The 15,304-nt window shown below is 40.7% G+C and overlaps 1 protein-coding gene across 7 annotated transcripts in view; it reads right to left on the reverse strand.

The window, feature by feature from the left end:
• The window catches only part of MGAT5 (mannosyl (alpha-1,6-)-glycoprotein beta-1,6-N-acetyl-glucosaminyltransferase), a 301,985-nt gene that overhangs the window by 89,961 nt on the left and 196,720 nt on the right, over positions 1-15,304 (reverse strand). For all 7 annotated transcript variants that reach the window (XM_023527509.1, XM_023527513.1, XM_023527510.1 and 4 more), the window contains 2 exons: positions 9,880-9,956; positions 8,834-8,923 (listed from right to left, as the gene is read on the reverse strand). In XM_023527509.1, coding sequence (XP_023383277.1) covers positions 8,834-8,923; positions 9,880-9,956 — 167 coding nt within the window. The remainder of the gene's footprint in view (positions 1-8,833; positions 8,924-9,879; positions 9,957-15,304) is intronic.

Raw genomic sequence — 15,304 nt, forward strand, 5'->3', positions numbered from 1 at the left:
TGAGTAGTGGATAAATAAATCAAAGACATGAATTCAGCACTAAAGATATTCACGGTAATGAAACTCACTTCCATTCATGTGGCACTTATCCATTTCCATCATTTTATTAGAACCTTTCAACAATACACTGAGGCAGGCAAAGCAGGCTTGACCTGACCTCAGTGAGGAGAAATCAGACTGAAAACTAAAAGGAAAGCTCTAAACCACATAAGTAGAATGTGGATCCAGACAAGCAATCAGGCCTCACGTGTTTCCTATAATACTGTACTGCTGCCTTCGACCACAGGAGGCAGGAATATTATGAACAGAAAGTACGGAACTGACCATGTGCAACAGAGAGAGCCAAGGACTGGAGAGATCCAGGATGTTAGGGAAGGGGCAGAACTCAGAGAGAGGCTGCATTAAGTTTTCAGCATGCGACAAAACCAGAGAGATTCTAATGAGAGGATGTCAGTTTTAAAAATCTATCCCAAACCGCGGTAAGAGAACTGTCAATTTTTCTTTACACTGGAGAGGCAGCAAATGAATTCCTCTGTAGTCAACCACATAGATAACACAGAGAGATGCTTCTTCTACCAGCTCTCACTAGGTACACTACCTATTGTGCCGGCACAGAGGAAAAAGTGGCCCTCATCGGACTTGCATCCACATTGAGGACATTTTGATAGCCAAAGTCGCCCAATTTACAGAGTCAGCCATATTGTAGAGACCAAGGATTTAGTTCCTCTTTTGTGTTAATGGGTAATTTTGCCCGAACTGCATATCTGAGCAAATAAGGCTGAATGACAATGAGAATAAGTGACAGGCAAGAAAGCTGTGCTTTCTAATATAATTGGCTCATTCCATTCTCATAGTATAAATGTGAATCCCTGTACTACCTTATAGATATAATATTAAAGAACATTATATTAAAATTGTTCATAAGTGTCCCAAATGCCCGTTTCATGCCTCAAATTCAATGTTTTAGCAGATTTTAATGTTACAAATTTTATTTTATTTTTCAACATTAGAAAGGTGATAGCTGAGAGCTCATCCACTCAGAATAAACAAAAAGCTATTTATAAAAAGTTTTAAATAGACTCATTCACTCAATAAAAACACGTACCAGGAAGCATTATACCTGTGAACAACACAGACAAATTTCTCTGGAGATTACTTTCCATGCAATTGTTCTTTTTAAATATTTACTGAATTTTATAGAGTGATAAGTAGCATTTTAAATGAAATTCAGAACTACTAGTAGGTTTCATTAGAATTACATCATAATATTATTTCATAATATTTTCAAGTGTATAATTCTATAATACATCATCTGTGTACTGCAGTGTGTGCTCACAACCCAAAGTCTAGACTCCTTCCGTCACCATATATTTGACCCCCTTTACCTTTTTCAACCTCCCCTCACTCTCTTTTTCCCTTGGTAACCACCATATTGTCGTCTGCCATGCATTTATTCTTAATGCTAGATGTTGATGGTCATCCCAGGACCTTTGCACTTGCTGTTCCCACTGCCTGCTAAACATTTCTCCCAGACATCTACACAACTCACTTCAGCTGGTGCTCAAACATCTTAGGGCATTTCTTGACCACTTTATCTAAAATGGACACCATCACTTTTTTATTTATCTGTCTCTGTCTTTACGAAACATAACCTTCATGAAGAATGTTTGTCTTTTTGTTCACTGTTCAATTCCCAGCACCCAGAAAAATCCAATAGCAATGAAGGTCCTTGGCACTCAGACTGCGAGCTCTAAGCATTATTTCTCATCAAGAAGAGCCATGGGTTCTTAGAGAAATGGCTGATTTCAGGTCCAGGGCAGAAAACTGTATAAGATGAACCTGGAAGAGCTTATCACACTGGGTAACAAAAACAAAACAAAACGACGACACTAACAACAACAACAACAAAACTACTACAAACTAACAGAGTCATGTCAAAAAGACTCAGAAGACAATATGAATTGGCTCCCTCTGGCCAAATAAGGGGCAGTTTGAGAACCAGTAAGAAAATAATTGAAATAGATTGAACATATCAAGTATGTTTCAATCAATGACTTCATACTGGTGATAAAAATCAACAAATATACAAAATACCAAGCAAATATACAAAATACCAGTGAGAGTGGAATATGCTAGGAAGCCAACAGACAAAGAAATAACGGTTTCTTATATAAACTGTCCCTCGCAGTAACCAAATACCAGATGGAGTCATTTCTCTTCATAGAAATATTCCTGATAGATTAAGAAGGAACTCCTCATGAATTAATGAACCCAGACTTTGATCATCAATGGCAGCTAACATCACAAAGAGACAACCAGTCATTAAGGTGCCTCCTAACAGAAGTATATAATATCATCCATGAAGCAGTCTTGCAAAATATATATAAGTTAAGCCCGACTCTGATCAAGCCTCAGATCTATCAATTTACAGGAAATACATGGGACCAGGAACCAGGTTATACAACAAAACCAGGATGTAATAATCAAAATGCAGAGTATAACAAATTCTCTAAGGCAAATAAAAAGGTTTCTTCAACAAAGTCTAAAGGAGAGGAAAAAAAAAAAAAGGAGCTGGAAGGGAACCTAAAATTAAAGAGACTTTAGAGACAATTTTAATTTATGGTCCTTACTTGAAACCAGTTCAAATAAATAAACTTTAATTTCTAACAGGGCCTAGAAAATGCCGATTCTAACCTGATATTAAGGAATTATGTTAATTTTCAATATGAAATGATATTAGTAGTTATAATGGGAGTAGTTATGTGTTGTAAAAGAGTCTCTTTTAAAGATACATATTAAACATTCACACATGATATGACATTTGGAATTTGCTTCAAAATAAAGGAAGGGGGAGGGTATAAATGAAATGAGATTGGCCATGAAATGACATTTGTTGAATCTGAGTCATGGGCACATGGGGGTTTGTTCTACCATTCTTTTTCATACATGTTTGAAATTTCCATATTAAAAAAAGTTTTAAAAAAATTGGAGACAACTACATTGAAGCCCCTGTCTGCCAGATGTATTCCAAGGAGCAAAAAGGTATTAGTTTGAGGTTTGGCAAGTCCTGTCATTTCCCTTCTAATTTTTGTTAAGGTGGAGGCCCATCCGAGAGGTCTCAATTTAAATGATGTAGTATCTGAAATTTACAGACAAACACTAATAAAGTACACTTGGGAGAGCTGGGAGGTTGAGGGGAGAGAACTGAGAGCTCAGTTAGGCTGACTTGACAAATACTTTTTTTGGTAAACTCGGGATTGTTTTAAAAAGTTCTTTCTCTAAAGATGTCTTAGAATTCAGGTAATAAGGTCAGTAAAAACCCAGAGATGAAAAAGATACAAATAAAGGCTGGACTCAAAAAAGGAAAAGAACATGATCATAAATCTCTCTCCCCACCTCCTTCACTGACAGGAAATATTATCTCACAGAGAAGGAATTTCCTACTGCAAACAGATAAGCCTTTACGAGGTGTATGTTGGTGTTCTCGAGCAACAGTCTAGTGATATTTTTAAAGTACTCCTGACCTGTCCCAAAATGTCATGTTGTTTTCATTCAGGTTTTCTTCTGCAACCTAAGCAGTCAGTTCTTTATCGCTGCCCACTTTGACAAATTAGTCTGTGCAACACCATTTCTAAGTTATCTTTAGCAGCCAACACAGCCCATAAATCCAAATCATTGTGCTGGTTATTAGGATTTCATTTCATGCTCGCATTCACAAACATTTAAGCTTTCAACCTTTGCTGTTGGGCATTAATCTTGGTATTAATCAAGAGATTAAGTACGCAGAATTTAAACTCAAGGTTAATAGCATGCTCAGCCAATATTGGTTTTACATATCGCCAAGGGAGAACAGAAAGAGGCAAAGACCTTTATGCCTGTTGTTCATGACATATAAGAAACAGAATGATGAGTAAAGCATGAAATTGCTTCTTTTGTTCCTTTATAAGGGAGTCACACACACTTGCACGCACACTCACTCATCCCATCCAAACTGGCATTTGAAGCAAAAGCTTGTACACATCCTGAGATCTAGAAATCAATCACTGGGCAATTTGATTATTGCAGAGCAACTGTACTTGCAATGGCAACAGAAGTGCTTAAAAAAACAGCACAAACAAATTAAGAAATCTGGAAGGGTATGATGGTTGCTAGTTGCTAGAATAATTGCATTAAGTAGAAAAAAATGTCTGAGTATCAAATGTATCAGCATCATGTATCAATATAATATCATAGGGGTAAAGAAATTCATTCTGAATTTCATAAAAGCTGAAAGCAGTAAAAGGCTCTGCAGAGGGCTAAGTTAATATACCTGAAACAATGACAGAGTAATTACTTTATAGGGCCTTGTCTCCATAACTGGAGTAGTTATATGGCTCACAAAAACAGACACAGAAAATGAACTGCCCAATGATCTGGAAATGCAAAGCTGCCTAATTCATTCACTCCCCCACCACTTGGAAAGACTGAATACCTGGTTTTCATGAGTTATGTCCTCAGGAGAATTGATGCTGTTTCTCTTTTTTGGGGGGTAGGGTATCAAAACTGTGAGTATTTGAAAACTAGCAATGAAGACTGATTCATGGAAACCAGCAAAATTAGAGTGATATTTCAAATACAGGTGGATTTTAGTATAGAACTGAATGCAAAGTCAATGGCGACAAATCACTAAGCTGAGTTGTTTCAGTTGCAACAGTAATGAAAAGTGCAGAAGTACTAGGCCACTCAGCCTCTCAGAGTCTCTATGACTTGGCTCTGTATCACTCAGAGCTGGAGAGAGGTTTGCATGAGATTGTGCCTTTGAGGTGTCTGGCATACAGTGGGCTAAATAATGTTTCATTCTTCTCTTAAAATCCGCCCCCGCCAACAAGGACAAGGACTAGACTTTGATGACTATATCCAGTCCCTAGTACAGTGTTACACACACAACAAGCATCGTGGGGATAACGTAAGGGAAAAAGGTTTTACTTCCTGGGGTTTACCAGAAATGAGCTGTAAACTACACATTGGTTAGGGTAGAAGTAGAAGTCTATAATTCCATAATTCAGTGGAAGTTAGCACGCTGAGACAATGAGGGAAAAGAAAAATGAAGGAAGAACGCCATTCCCTAAGACTGGCCTGAACCTAAAAGCCTCAATTTAACTGGTGACTGACTATACCGGAGACATTTTATTTCATGTCCTTTTTTATATCTGCCAAAGTTCTGAAGTTAAACGTAGATAGAAATGAGAATTGGCTTTTCAGTAAGGATTAAGATTAAGTCACTGGTACATCCGTTAATCAAGCAAACGATCAAATGAAGATGTCTCCCAGATTGCAAGAGAAACCTGGCATATGTGATACGGGTTAAATGAAGGGACAAAAAAGGGAGTGTGTCAGGAAAGCAAGTTGGGGGTGGGGAACTAGACAAAAAAGAGTGCCACAGATGTTGTCCAGGATTTTAAAAATACTAGAATGTAATTAACTGGCTTCAGAAAACATCTCTAATAATTTCACATTAACGAAGACAGCAGTGTGTAGCTGCTCCATACGACCAGGTCACAGTCTGAATGCAAACAGAAGTGTCCTTCCAGGAGAAAAGAAGTCAAGGGGAACAGCTGAACTTCTACATTACCAGAAGTCAAGGGATCTTAAATTAAATTATATTGGTGAATGAGAAGCAGAAGTTGATTCAAATTCTAAAATAAATTCAAGGTCTCATATAAAATGTCTCAGGCTAAACAACACCTCACAACTGTCCTCAAAAAATGACATAAAAAATCATAAAAGTATCAGTTATGCTTATTGAGTGTCACCTATCTTTTAGGCTCTACTCTAAGCATGTTCCCATATTCACTCAGGAATCCTCACGGTAGGATCCTTTTAAACAAAATTAAAACCATTACTTTATAAAGGAAAACCTCAGACACAAAGAGTTAGGTAAGTAACTTTTCAAAAAGCATAGAGTTTAGAAAGCATCAGAAACAGAAGCTGAAGTCAGGTATGAGGCTCTAAGTCAGTACTTCTAATCAAAGTGTCCATATGGGTGAAATTCTTTAACTCTGATAGGGCACCTATTAAGACGCTATGATAAAAAGGAAACTTTTGTTTTTGTTTTTTTTAAAGGATGGAGTTTCAAAGTTATTTTCAAATTAAAACTTTGAAAAAGAAGTTCCTAGTTCTCTCTCCAGGGGAATTAGCTCTACCCTCCTGGCTCAATTACCTGCATCCATTCTTCCTCTTCCATTAGTTTCTTAAGATAATGAACACGTACCATGGTGCCACAAAAATGAGTTCTCAGTAATTACTGACAATCAATGAATAGCTGTTCAATAAGTGCTCACTGAACTGAATTCAACTGAATAAAAAGAAAAGCTCAGTTTTCTGCATAAGAAGGGATCGGAATATGCTGTCGAAGAACCATTCCACACCTCCGGAGGAGAAAAAATAATTTGGTTAAAGGTTCTGAACCCAAACACCAAGCCTCTAATATTAAGTATATATGATCCATCACATCTTTATACAGCCCAGCCTGTTCCACATCCTCTCAATTTACCTTCACCAGAATGCCACTTTTCTCTCATTTTAGCTACATCCTTTCTTCAGGCGAGTGGGGGGAGGGTGGCAGTTTCAAAGGAAGGCGATTAGGTCAGAAACAACCTCTGGACCATTCTTCCACACCGTCCCAGCTCTGGCTCGGGAGATGGAGGAAGGCTGGAGTGGGAATGGAAAATCCTCTAATTTTACTGCTGCAGCCCACCCCTACATGCAAACTCTCAGGAAGGCGTGAAATTAGCTCAGCTTGTCAATCAGGGTGCACAGTTGGACTCTGGCTAAATTCTATCAAATGGAAGGGGAAGAAAACTTCTGAAAATTAAACTGAATGAGGAATTTTTCCCTCAGAGCAGGAAAGGTGCTTCTAATGGACTTTTCATTGGAGTGAAGGTTCATTCATGTCCTCAGGCCTTACTCTTCTGGAGAAGGAAATGAGAAAATGGGCCACAGGCCACCTAAGCTAGAAACACAGGCAAATAAATGGTACAAAATCAATTTGTCAGTAGCCTGCTAATGAGGAGCATCACACACCCAATTCTCTGTGCTTTTAATTTCCAAGTGATAGTTTAACCGCCATTAGCTCTGACGGTTCCCATGATGGCCATGGGGTGGCCATGGTGCAACCTGTCAAAAAAAAAAAAGTCTGACTGAATCTTACAGAGGAAAGAGAAGTAAAGGTGTAGGAGAGGAACAAATCCCACAGAATCCAGGACCACATGCCCTATAGCTCTACTGGTTTGGCCTCCATCCCCCAAAGCTGTCTGTCACCTTATGACACAGAATAGGCAACGGAGTCTCACAAGAAAAACTATGGCAAAAGCATTTCATTTAGCCTCATAATAGAGGCATTCTCCTTTCTGCATGGCAGCACCAGGGAGTTATGAACTACTGATCAAAAGGCAACCGCATATAGAACTGGGGAGAGAATAAAAAAGAAATGGCAACCACGAGCCTGCCACGTGCTCATCCTCTGAACTTAGCCAGCACCCATTTCACAGGCGGGCGGCCAGAGCTGCCCCTGTCTGTAAGGGTGGAGCAGGAAGCCAGAGTTTTAAATTTCCTACTCCGTTGTTCCCCTGTACCTCGCCCGGATAAAGTCTTAACTCTGCTCCATCCCCTTGATCTTCCTAAAGGTGAGTGAGATCACTGAATGCCATGTGGTCTGCAACATGCTCTGCAGCCCTTTAAAAAAAGCTGCTATTTAAATTCAAGGATACAAATAAAAATGAAGCTCTGAAAAAAACGGAAAAAGAAAAAAAGGTATAAGTAATTCAACCTGTAAGTAAACAGCTAACTCAGCCAATAAGCACATGAAAAGATGCTCAACATTGCTAATCAGTACAGAAATGCAAACCACACCACGATGATAGCACCTCACACCTATTAGGATGGCTACTATTAACAACAACAACAACAACAAACGCTCCCACCAAAACTGGAAAAAAAAGGACGTAGAGAAATTGGAATCCTCATGCACTGCTGGTTGCAACGTAAAACGGTGTAGCTGCTTTAGAAAAGTTTGGCCGTTCCTCAAAAAAATAAAAAACAGAATTACCGTATGATCCCACTCTGGATAGATACCTCCAAGAGCTGAAAACAGGGTCTCAAAGAGTTATGTGTACACCCATGTTGGTGGCAGAATTATTCACAATAGCTAAAAGGTGGAAGCAGTCCAGTGTTTAGCAGCAGGTGAACGGATAAGCAAAATGTGGTATATAACACAATTAGCCTTAAAAAGAAAGGAAATTCTGACATATGCTACAACATAGATGAACCTTGATAACATTTTGCTAAGTGAAATAAACCGATCACAAAATGACAAATACTGTGAAATCCACTCATATGAGTACCTGGAGTGGTCAAAATTATAAAGACCCAAAGTAGAATGGTGGTTTCCAGGGGCCAGAAGAAAGAAGGGGGAGATGGGGAGTTACTGTTTAATGGGTACAGGTTCATGTTTGCAAGATGAAGAGTTTTGGAGATGGGTGGATGGTGGTGATGGCTGTATAGCAATGTGAATGCATTTAATGCTATTGAAGTATATACACTTAATGGCTTAAGATGTTACATGTATTTTACTGCAGTTTTTTTTAAGGGGGTAAAATTAGTTAGCTAGGCCTGTTTTTCCCTCAAAGAAAATAAAAGTCATTCGACTTGCGGGCAGAGGACAGTAACGAAGAAAAAAATCAGGTCTACTGTGTAAAACCAATGTACGTTTTCAAGCTTTTAGAATTCCAGGCTCCGCTACAAAAAAGACTAACCACACATATCCACCCCTCTGAAGCCACAAGAAGCTACTCACCTCACTGAGGTAAATAAAAAAAGAGCAGGTGGACCCATCCACTCCGTATTCTGCGTAGCAGGGATCTGAACGCCACATATCTTTCATCCACTGAAACAATAAGATCCAGGTAAGAACATCTCTGAACCGCCCATTCTTGTTGGCCCTTCCCATCTGCTGATAGAAAAGGTGAGCACCTGTGTATGGCACAAGCTGTGGCCTCAGCTCAGAGTCAAGCTGAGGTCAGGATAACAGATACTCAGCTGTTCAATGATCCACAGGTAATCGCTGACTTGAGCTGGGCCTTAGCACAGCGGAGAGTAGAGAGGCTATGGGACATACAGGGCAGCAAAGCCAGTGGAGGCAATGGCTAGGAGAGTTTTATCAAGAGCGAGTGCCTCATGGGACCCTTGCATTGAAAACCCCTCTTAGGAAAATAGTTTCACCAGTCCCGGCACAGTGTGTGAATGAGTGCAGGAATGCAATGCGTGTATGCGTGTGTGAGTCCCACACAGAGACCATGTACTCCTGAACTGAAACTTTTCTCTGGAAACTACTGAGCAGGGAGTGGTTTCTTCAAAAGCTGGCCACATAAATAGGATTTTTAAAAAATGTGAAGAGTGAAAGAGTGGCCAAGTGTCTCTGGGTACTCAACTGCAAATGCAAATGTGACATTTAAACCACAGTCTGGAGACCTCAAAGTGGTGGTGGTGGGGTGCTTGGGGACTGGGAGAGAGAGAATTTGGACACTAATGGTAGCCCCTCATCATTGGCCCTTGAAGGATCACCTACTGGAGGCTGGGAAAGCAAGTGAAAGGCAGCTTCAAAGACACAGCAGGCGCCTGAAACGGCCCAGGCTCTTTCAGTCTGACCAGTTAGAGCCATTGTTGACTAACCCCATGGAGCTGGCATAAGCAGGGAAGGGTTGTCATGGCCACAGCCCCAAACAGGCAGGATTGAAGCAGCCCTTAAGTGACTTCCTTAAAGGGCTCGCTCACCCTTTAAAGAAGAGGGTGTTAGTGCAGACTGAGGATGATGGAAATGAATACACATCATTAGGGCCTTACCTTGATCTTCCCCTCACAGTGGGGGTAGCCATCCATAGGAGGCAATATACATTTTTCTTGAGCTCCATTAATAATATCTGTAAAGAACAAAAAAAAAGCAAAGGATACCATAAATTTTATGAAACACAAGCCTAACACCCTTGAAAAAGCAAGGAGCAGAGAGAAAAACCGAAAAAGTCTATATTGTAGTTCTGACCCTTCCAGCTGGCAACAGGTCTGATAGGTCTGCAAGGACCTGCCCTAAAAGACGGCCTACCTACAGGATGGCCAAAGACCTATGGGTGTGGCTCAGTTTGAAAGTGTAAGCCAGGCCAACCCTAGTGGCTATTTGGAAATCTGCACTTGGGAAACTGAGAAAACAAAGAAGTAAAGAGCAGGAAGTAAAGCCATTAGATCGTGTGAGGGGGTTCCACCAGGCTGACAGGGATGCGCTGCATTATGAAGACAAACTGTGGTGACGAGCAGCTTCATGAAGACATGTGCTAGAGCCAAGGCTGCCAGCAATGGAAAGAAAGGGGAACTGAATTAGTGTGTGGAGGAGCACGAAGCCACGAGGTACATCTGCTAGGTAGAGTCTCTTATGGGCCCAGTTCTTAAATTCTCACGAAGATCTCCTTGCTGCTTCAGACATTTCCTCTCAGTAAGTTCCCTTTCCATTAGCTACCTCAAGTGGATTTCTATTCCTTGCAACTACGGAGTCAAAAGTAAAAAGAATGCCTTTAAGAAGCTTACAGTTTAATGGTGGACAACAGACCAACAACTGAACAACTGAACAACAGTGTGGCAGAAATTATGTTAGGAAGGGGCAAGAGAAGAACACCCACCCCAGTCTTTAAGGGTCAAAGAAGACTTCCTAGATCCAGCAGCACTTTAGCTGATATGACGATGAAGCAGGAGTGAGCCAGGTAAAGGGACAAGGTAGAGATTGTGTTCAAGAACTGAGGTGATTCTGTTACCTTTGGGGAGACCTAAAATCAGTTGTTACCCCTCGTTTCTTTTCGCCAACGGAGCAAAGAATTACCAGTCAGTGAGATTTAGTTAAGAAAAATAAGATTTATTAAAGTGTGTTTCAAGGAAAAAGAAGGTCACAACCAAAAGGACTATAACCCAGTGGAAACAAAAGTTAGGTTTAAAGTATGCTTGGTGGGGGGGGCGGGGTGGGGAGGGGCAGCGTGTTACAGCAAGGGCCGTAACCTTGTGGAAGTGAGGAAGTCTGTATCATATCTGGGCTGTAAAGGGAAGTTACAAAGGTGGTCTTAGATGATTGGCACCTGAAGTCATTTTGATTGACATCTGGCTGTTACATAACTCTCTGCCTACTGCACATGTGGTTACCCAGAATTCAGTCTAATTATTCATGAACTTCCGGGCATAGGCATGATATTATAACGATGGCATAATGAGGCATAATGAGGCACTAACTGCGTAAGTGCTTGTGGCCGATTAAACCAGCTATTGGTTTACAACCCTGCATTCCTTTGTTCCTCAGGATGCAGGGGTGATTTATAACTATAAAATGGGTGTTTCAGGGAGGTCTTTGGGTGGTCTTTGGGAGGGGCCTTCATTCTTGTCATTTCTAATGGTTACAGAGCTGGGCCTTCACTCCCATTGCTCATGACTACCTAACTACCCAACAGTTCCAATTGCAGGGACACCCTCTGACTGGAATGAAGAAGTGTGAGGTAGTGAGAGGTCAGACAGAAGCAGGCAGAGCCCAAATCAGAAGGGCCTCAAGCACCATGATAAAGGCTTCAGTCTTCATGCTAAGGGCATGGTAGAGCACTAAAAGGTTTTAAGGAGAGAATGGTTATGATCGGAATTTGTTTAGGAATGGCCACTTTAGCTGGACATTAGGACAACCCTAAACCTACATGCTTTTCTTTTTAGAACTACTATATCTTCCAGACCTGCTTGGAAAATGTCACCAGTACTTACTGCTGATAGTTTTCTATTTACACAAAATACTAATAAGAATTCAGATCCCAAACTACAACATCATTTGATAGTATTTCAGTGATGTCAGTGGCTCCTGGGGCTAAAACAAAAATTAATGCTCGGGGGCGGGAAGCGGGGGTTAGTTGAACCTGTCCCTTGAAAAGCAGTTCTTTTGACAGTCTGAAATAGAGATCCTCGATCTGTGATTTAGCGTTTTTAATGAACATTCTACTTCTTATGGATAACTAGAGTATAAAAATCAATATCCTCCTTATCACAGATTGGAAGCAGAGTCGTTTAGTAGTTAACATGGAAGGTACTTAGCTTGTAGGAGACTGTGTTTTCCCATCTATACAATGAGAATAACTACACCTCTATTTCATCCAGCTCTTATTTAATAAGTTAACATTTATAAAAAGTCTGGTCTGGCACTCCCAAAACTGATAACACAGACCACAGCAGGTGCTTAAACTTTGGCGTCTGCTATGTAATTCGACACAACTTTCACTCACTACATCCAGAAAAGCAATATTTCAAATGCATAGCCACTTCTGAAAATAACATTCTCTCTCTCACACTTATTTTAAGGGGACAGCCATCTTCAGAATATACTACCAAATGGACTGCCTCACCAAAAAAGAGAGATGCTTTTCAATGGCTACTACTCCTATCACTATTTTTAATTCAATTTTGCTTGGCAACACTTACCAAGCAAAGCAGCAGCGGTTCCTAGAAATTAAGCTGAGTCTAAAAGCTGAGCTGGGGTAATCAAACATTTAAGGGCACAGTTAGAGTGAAATGCCCCCCTTTCTTCACACATTATAGGTACTACTCCAGTTTTGGATATTCAGAGACAGGAGTCATGGAAACTATACGCTACTGAGTTGGACATGTGGTGTGTGGGGGTGAAGAGAAATCATGAGGTCATAAAATAAACTAACAGGTCCTTGAAGTCCTGCAAGCAAATCCCAGTTGCTGCCAGTGTGGGTCCTGTCCTCTTCACCAGGAGTTTTAAGGAATAAAAATATGTTGTGCCACATGTCGACAAACATTGTCTGTAAAGAGCCAGGCAGTAAAATATTTGAGGCTCGGCAGGTCACGTGGTCTCTGTCTTAACTACCCACTCTGGGTTGTAGCAAAAAAGCAGCCACAGACAACAGGGGAGGTGAATGGGTGTGGCCATTTTCCACTAAAACTTTATTTACAAAAACAGGTGCAGACCCTGTGTCTGCTATGATGAGAGTTCCAAAATGAGGATCCTCGGTTCTGCAAAGACCTATTGAAATGACTTTTTTTAAGGACACCTTCAGGCATCCTCTGCCAGAAACGCCCTCCTTCTCACTCCCTTCTGCCTTTCATCCTTTCTCGTCCTGGTTAAAACCCCTCCTCCTGGTAAGACTCAGCTCAGGCATTGCTTCTGGAAGAAACATTCCTAATCCTTTCTTTCCATGCTCAATTGGGATTTAGTTAGGATTTAGTAAGGCCCTCTTCCTCACGTCTCTCCCATGATATGAACAATCGTGCTATTTTCTTTACATCTGTCCATCTCCCCTCCTAGGCTGTGAAGACGTGATAGGAAGGTAACGTCTTTCTGCTCCATCACCAGGCACTGTAAGTGCTGTTTGACGGAATAAACACACCCATGTTCCAACTACCCACTGGGCCTGACTCTTTGCTCAGGGAGAGCTAGACTGAGCAGGGAGACCCCTGCTAGGCCAGTGTTTTTACTCCTCCTCCAACTGGCAGTCTGTCAACTAATTCAACAGGGTGTCTTCTGTAATTCCATTATCTTATGATGAATTTTCCATTTAGTTACACAGTGATGGGTTTGAATACACAATGACTTCCAAAAGTTCAGTTTAATGGCTTGAGGCGCTGGGGTAGGAGAGATCTGTGAAAGGGAGAAACAGGAAGTGCCAGCTTCCCAGCGTGAGGCAGAGCTGCTCCCTGAACATGACCACAGTAACCTGACAAGATCCTCCATCACCTCACAGCTCCAGGGGAGTTTCAGCTTCTCTCAGAGGATAGCTCCTCATTTTGTTTTCATTTCAATGAGAAAAACTAAAAAAAATAATGTTTTTATTAGTTTGTGTTCACAGAACATTTTTCTACCTGTCAAAGAGCCTCCAATTTAAGTTTGGTTAAAAAAACCCAAAACTTCAGGTCAGAAAAGGTTGATGTTACTTCTTTTCAGGGGAGATTTAGCTTACTGTATACAAAGCCCCTTTGAAAGGAGACAGGATTCCACCAAAACACATTACTAGAATGTTCTTTCTACTATTCACTCCACGTTCTCCAGTATACCATTTTTTTTTAATGGTGAGAGTGTAAGGAAAAAAAAGATGTTAATGTAAGAAATAAACCTCAGCTCTTATGACTGTTTAGGACCAGTGTCATTTCTTACTCTCATAAACCAGCCCACGTTGTATCTTTCACCAAAAACTTCACTTCCGTACTGATTCTATGGTACTGTCAACTAGGCATTACCCAAAGGCAGATGACCTAGGTATGAAAATTCTGTTTTATCAGTCACTAGTATCCATGCAATGTAGGAGGGACTCAACACTAGGTTTAATCTAAGAGAATAAATGCTTTTCCTATTACCAAAAATGCTTATGTTTCAGGGAAAAACGTGTATAGCAGAAGCAGAAGTGGCAAAAGATGTCATAAACACACACAGTGTGGGATGTTCCTGTGGAGTGTGGAGCCAGATTCTCCCCAACAGTCTTAATATATGTGTATGTATGTATGTATGTATACACACACACACACACACACACACACACACACATATTTATTGAGAGAGACACATGCGGAGAGAGGCAATGGCATTTCAAATACATATTTGGAAGCGACAGAGAGATATGGAACCAGGCACCCATTTTTTTTCTTTTTTAAACTCTTGCTTTCCTCTGCCTCTGAGGAAGGAAAGTGAGGAGAGAGTACAGGCAGAAGTAAATGGTAAAGGGACAGTGAGAACAGAAAAAGGGTCACACAGGAAATGAAGGTAAATGATAATAACTTCCTTTGATATATTACCTGCTTTTCTAAAGTGCTGTTACATACACTATTGCATTGTACACTAACCACATCCTCTCAAAAAAGAAAGTGAAATCACCTTATAGTTTGGAAAGGAGAAATTTTAAAATCCTCAGCATCTACCTAAAAACTCGGCCTGCAATCACTAAAAATCTCTCAAAAGCCTGATGTTTGCCGTGTGTTGAAATGTCAAAGCTGTGTCCTCTAAAGACATGGTATGTACCCTCGAGGAGATCATCAAGGCATTGGAGAGGTGAGACCACATACAACAGAGTGAGGCACACGTCGGCAGAGCCCCCTCTCTGAGTACAGCGCTCCTGGAATGCAGAACAGCCGTCCTCAGTGCTATGGCCCAGGGCCCAAAGTCATACGTCACACACGTGATTCCATAGTATATATTTTTAAACAAATTAATGAACAAATGTAACAAAGGAATGAAGAACTCAAGGTC

Source organism: Pteropus vampyrus, unplaced genomic scaffold (genome assembly GCF_000151845.1).
Source record: "Pteropus vampyrus isolate Shadow unplaced genomic scaffold, Pvam_2.0 Scaffold17, whole genome shotgun sequence".
Classification (NCBI taxonomy): domain Eukaryota; kingdom Metazoa; phylum Chordata; class Mammalia; order Chiroptera; family Pteropodidae; genus Pteropus; species Pteropus vampyrus.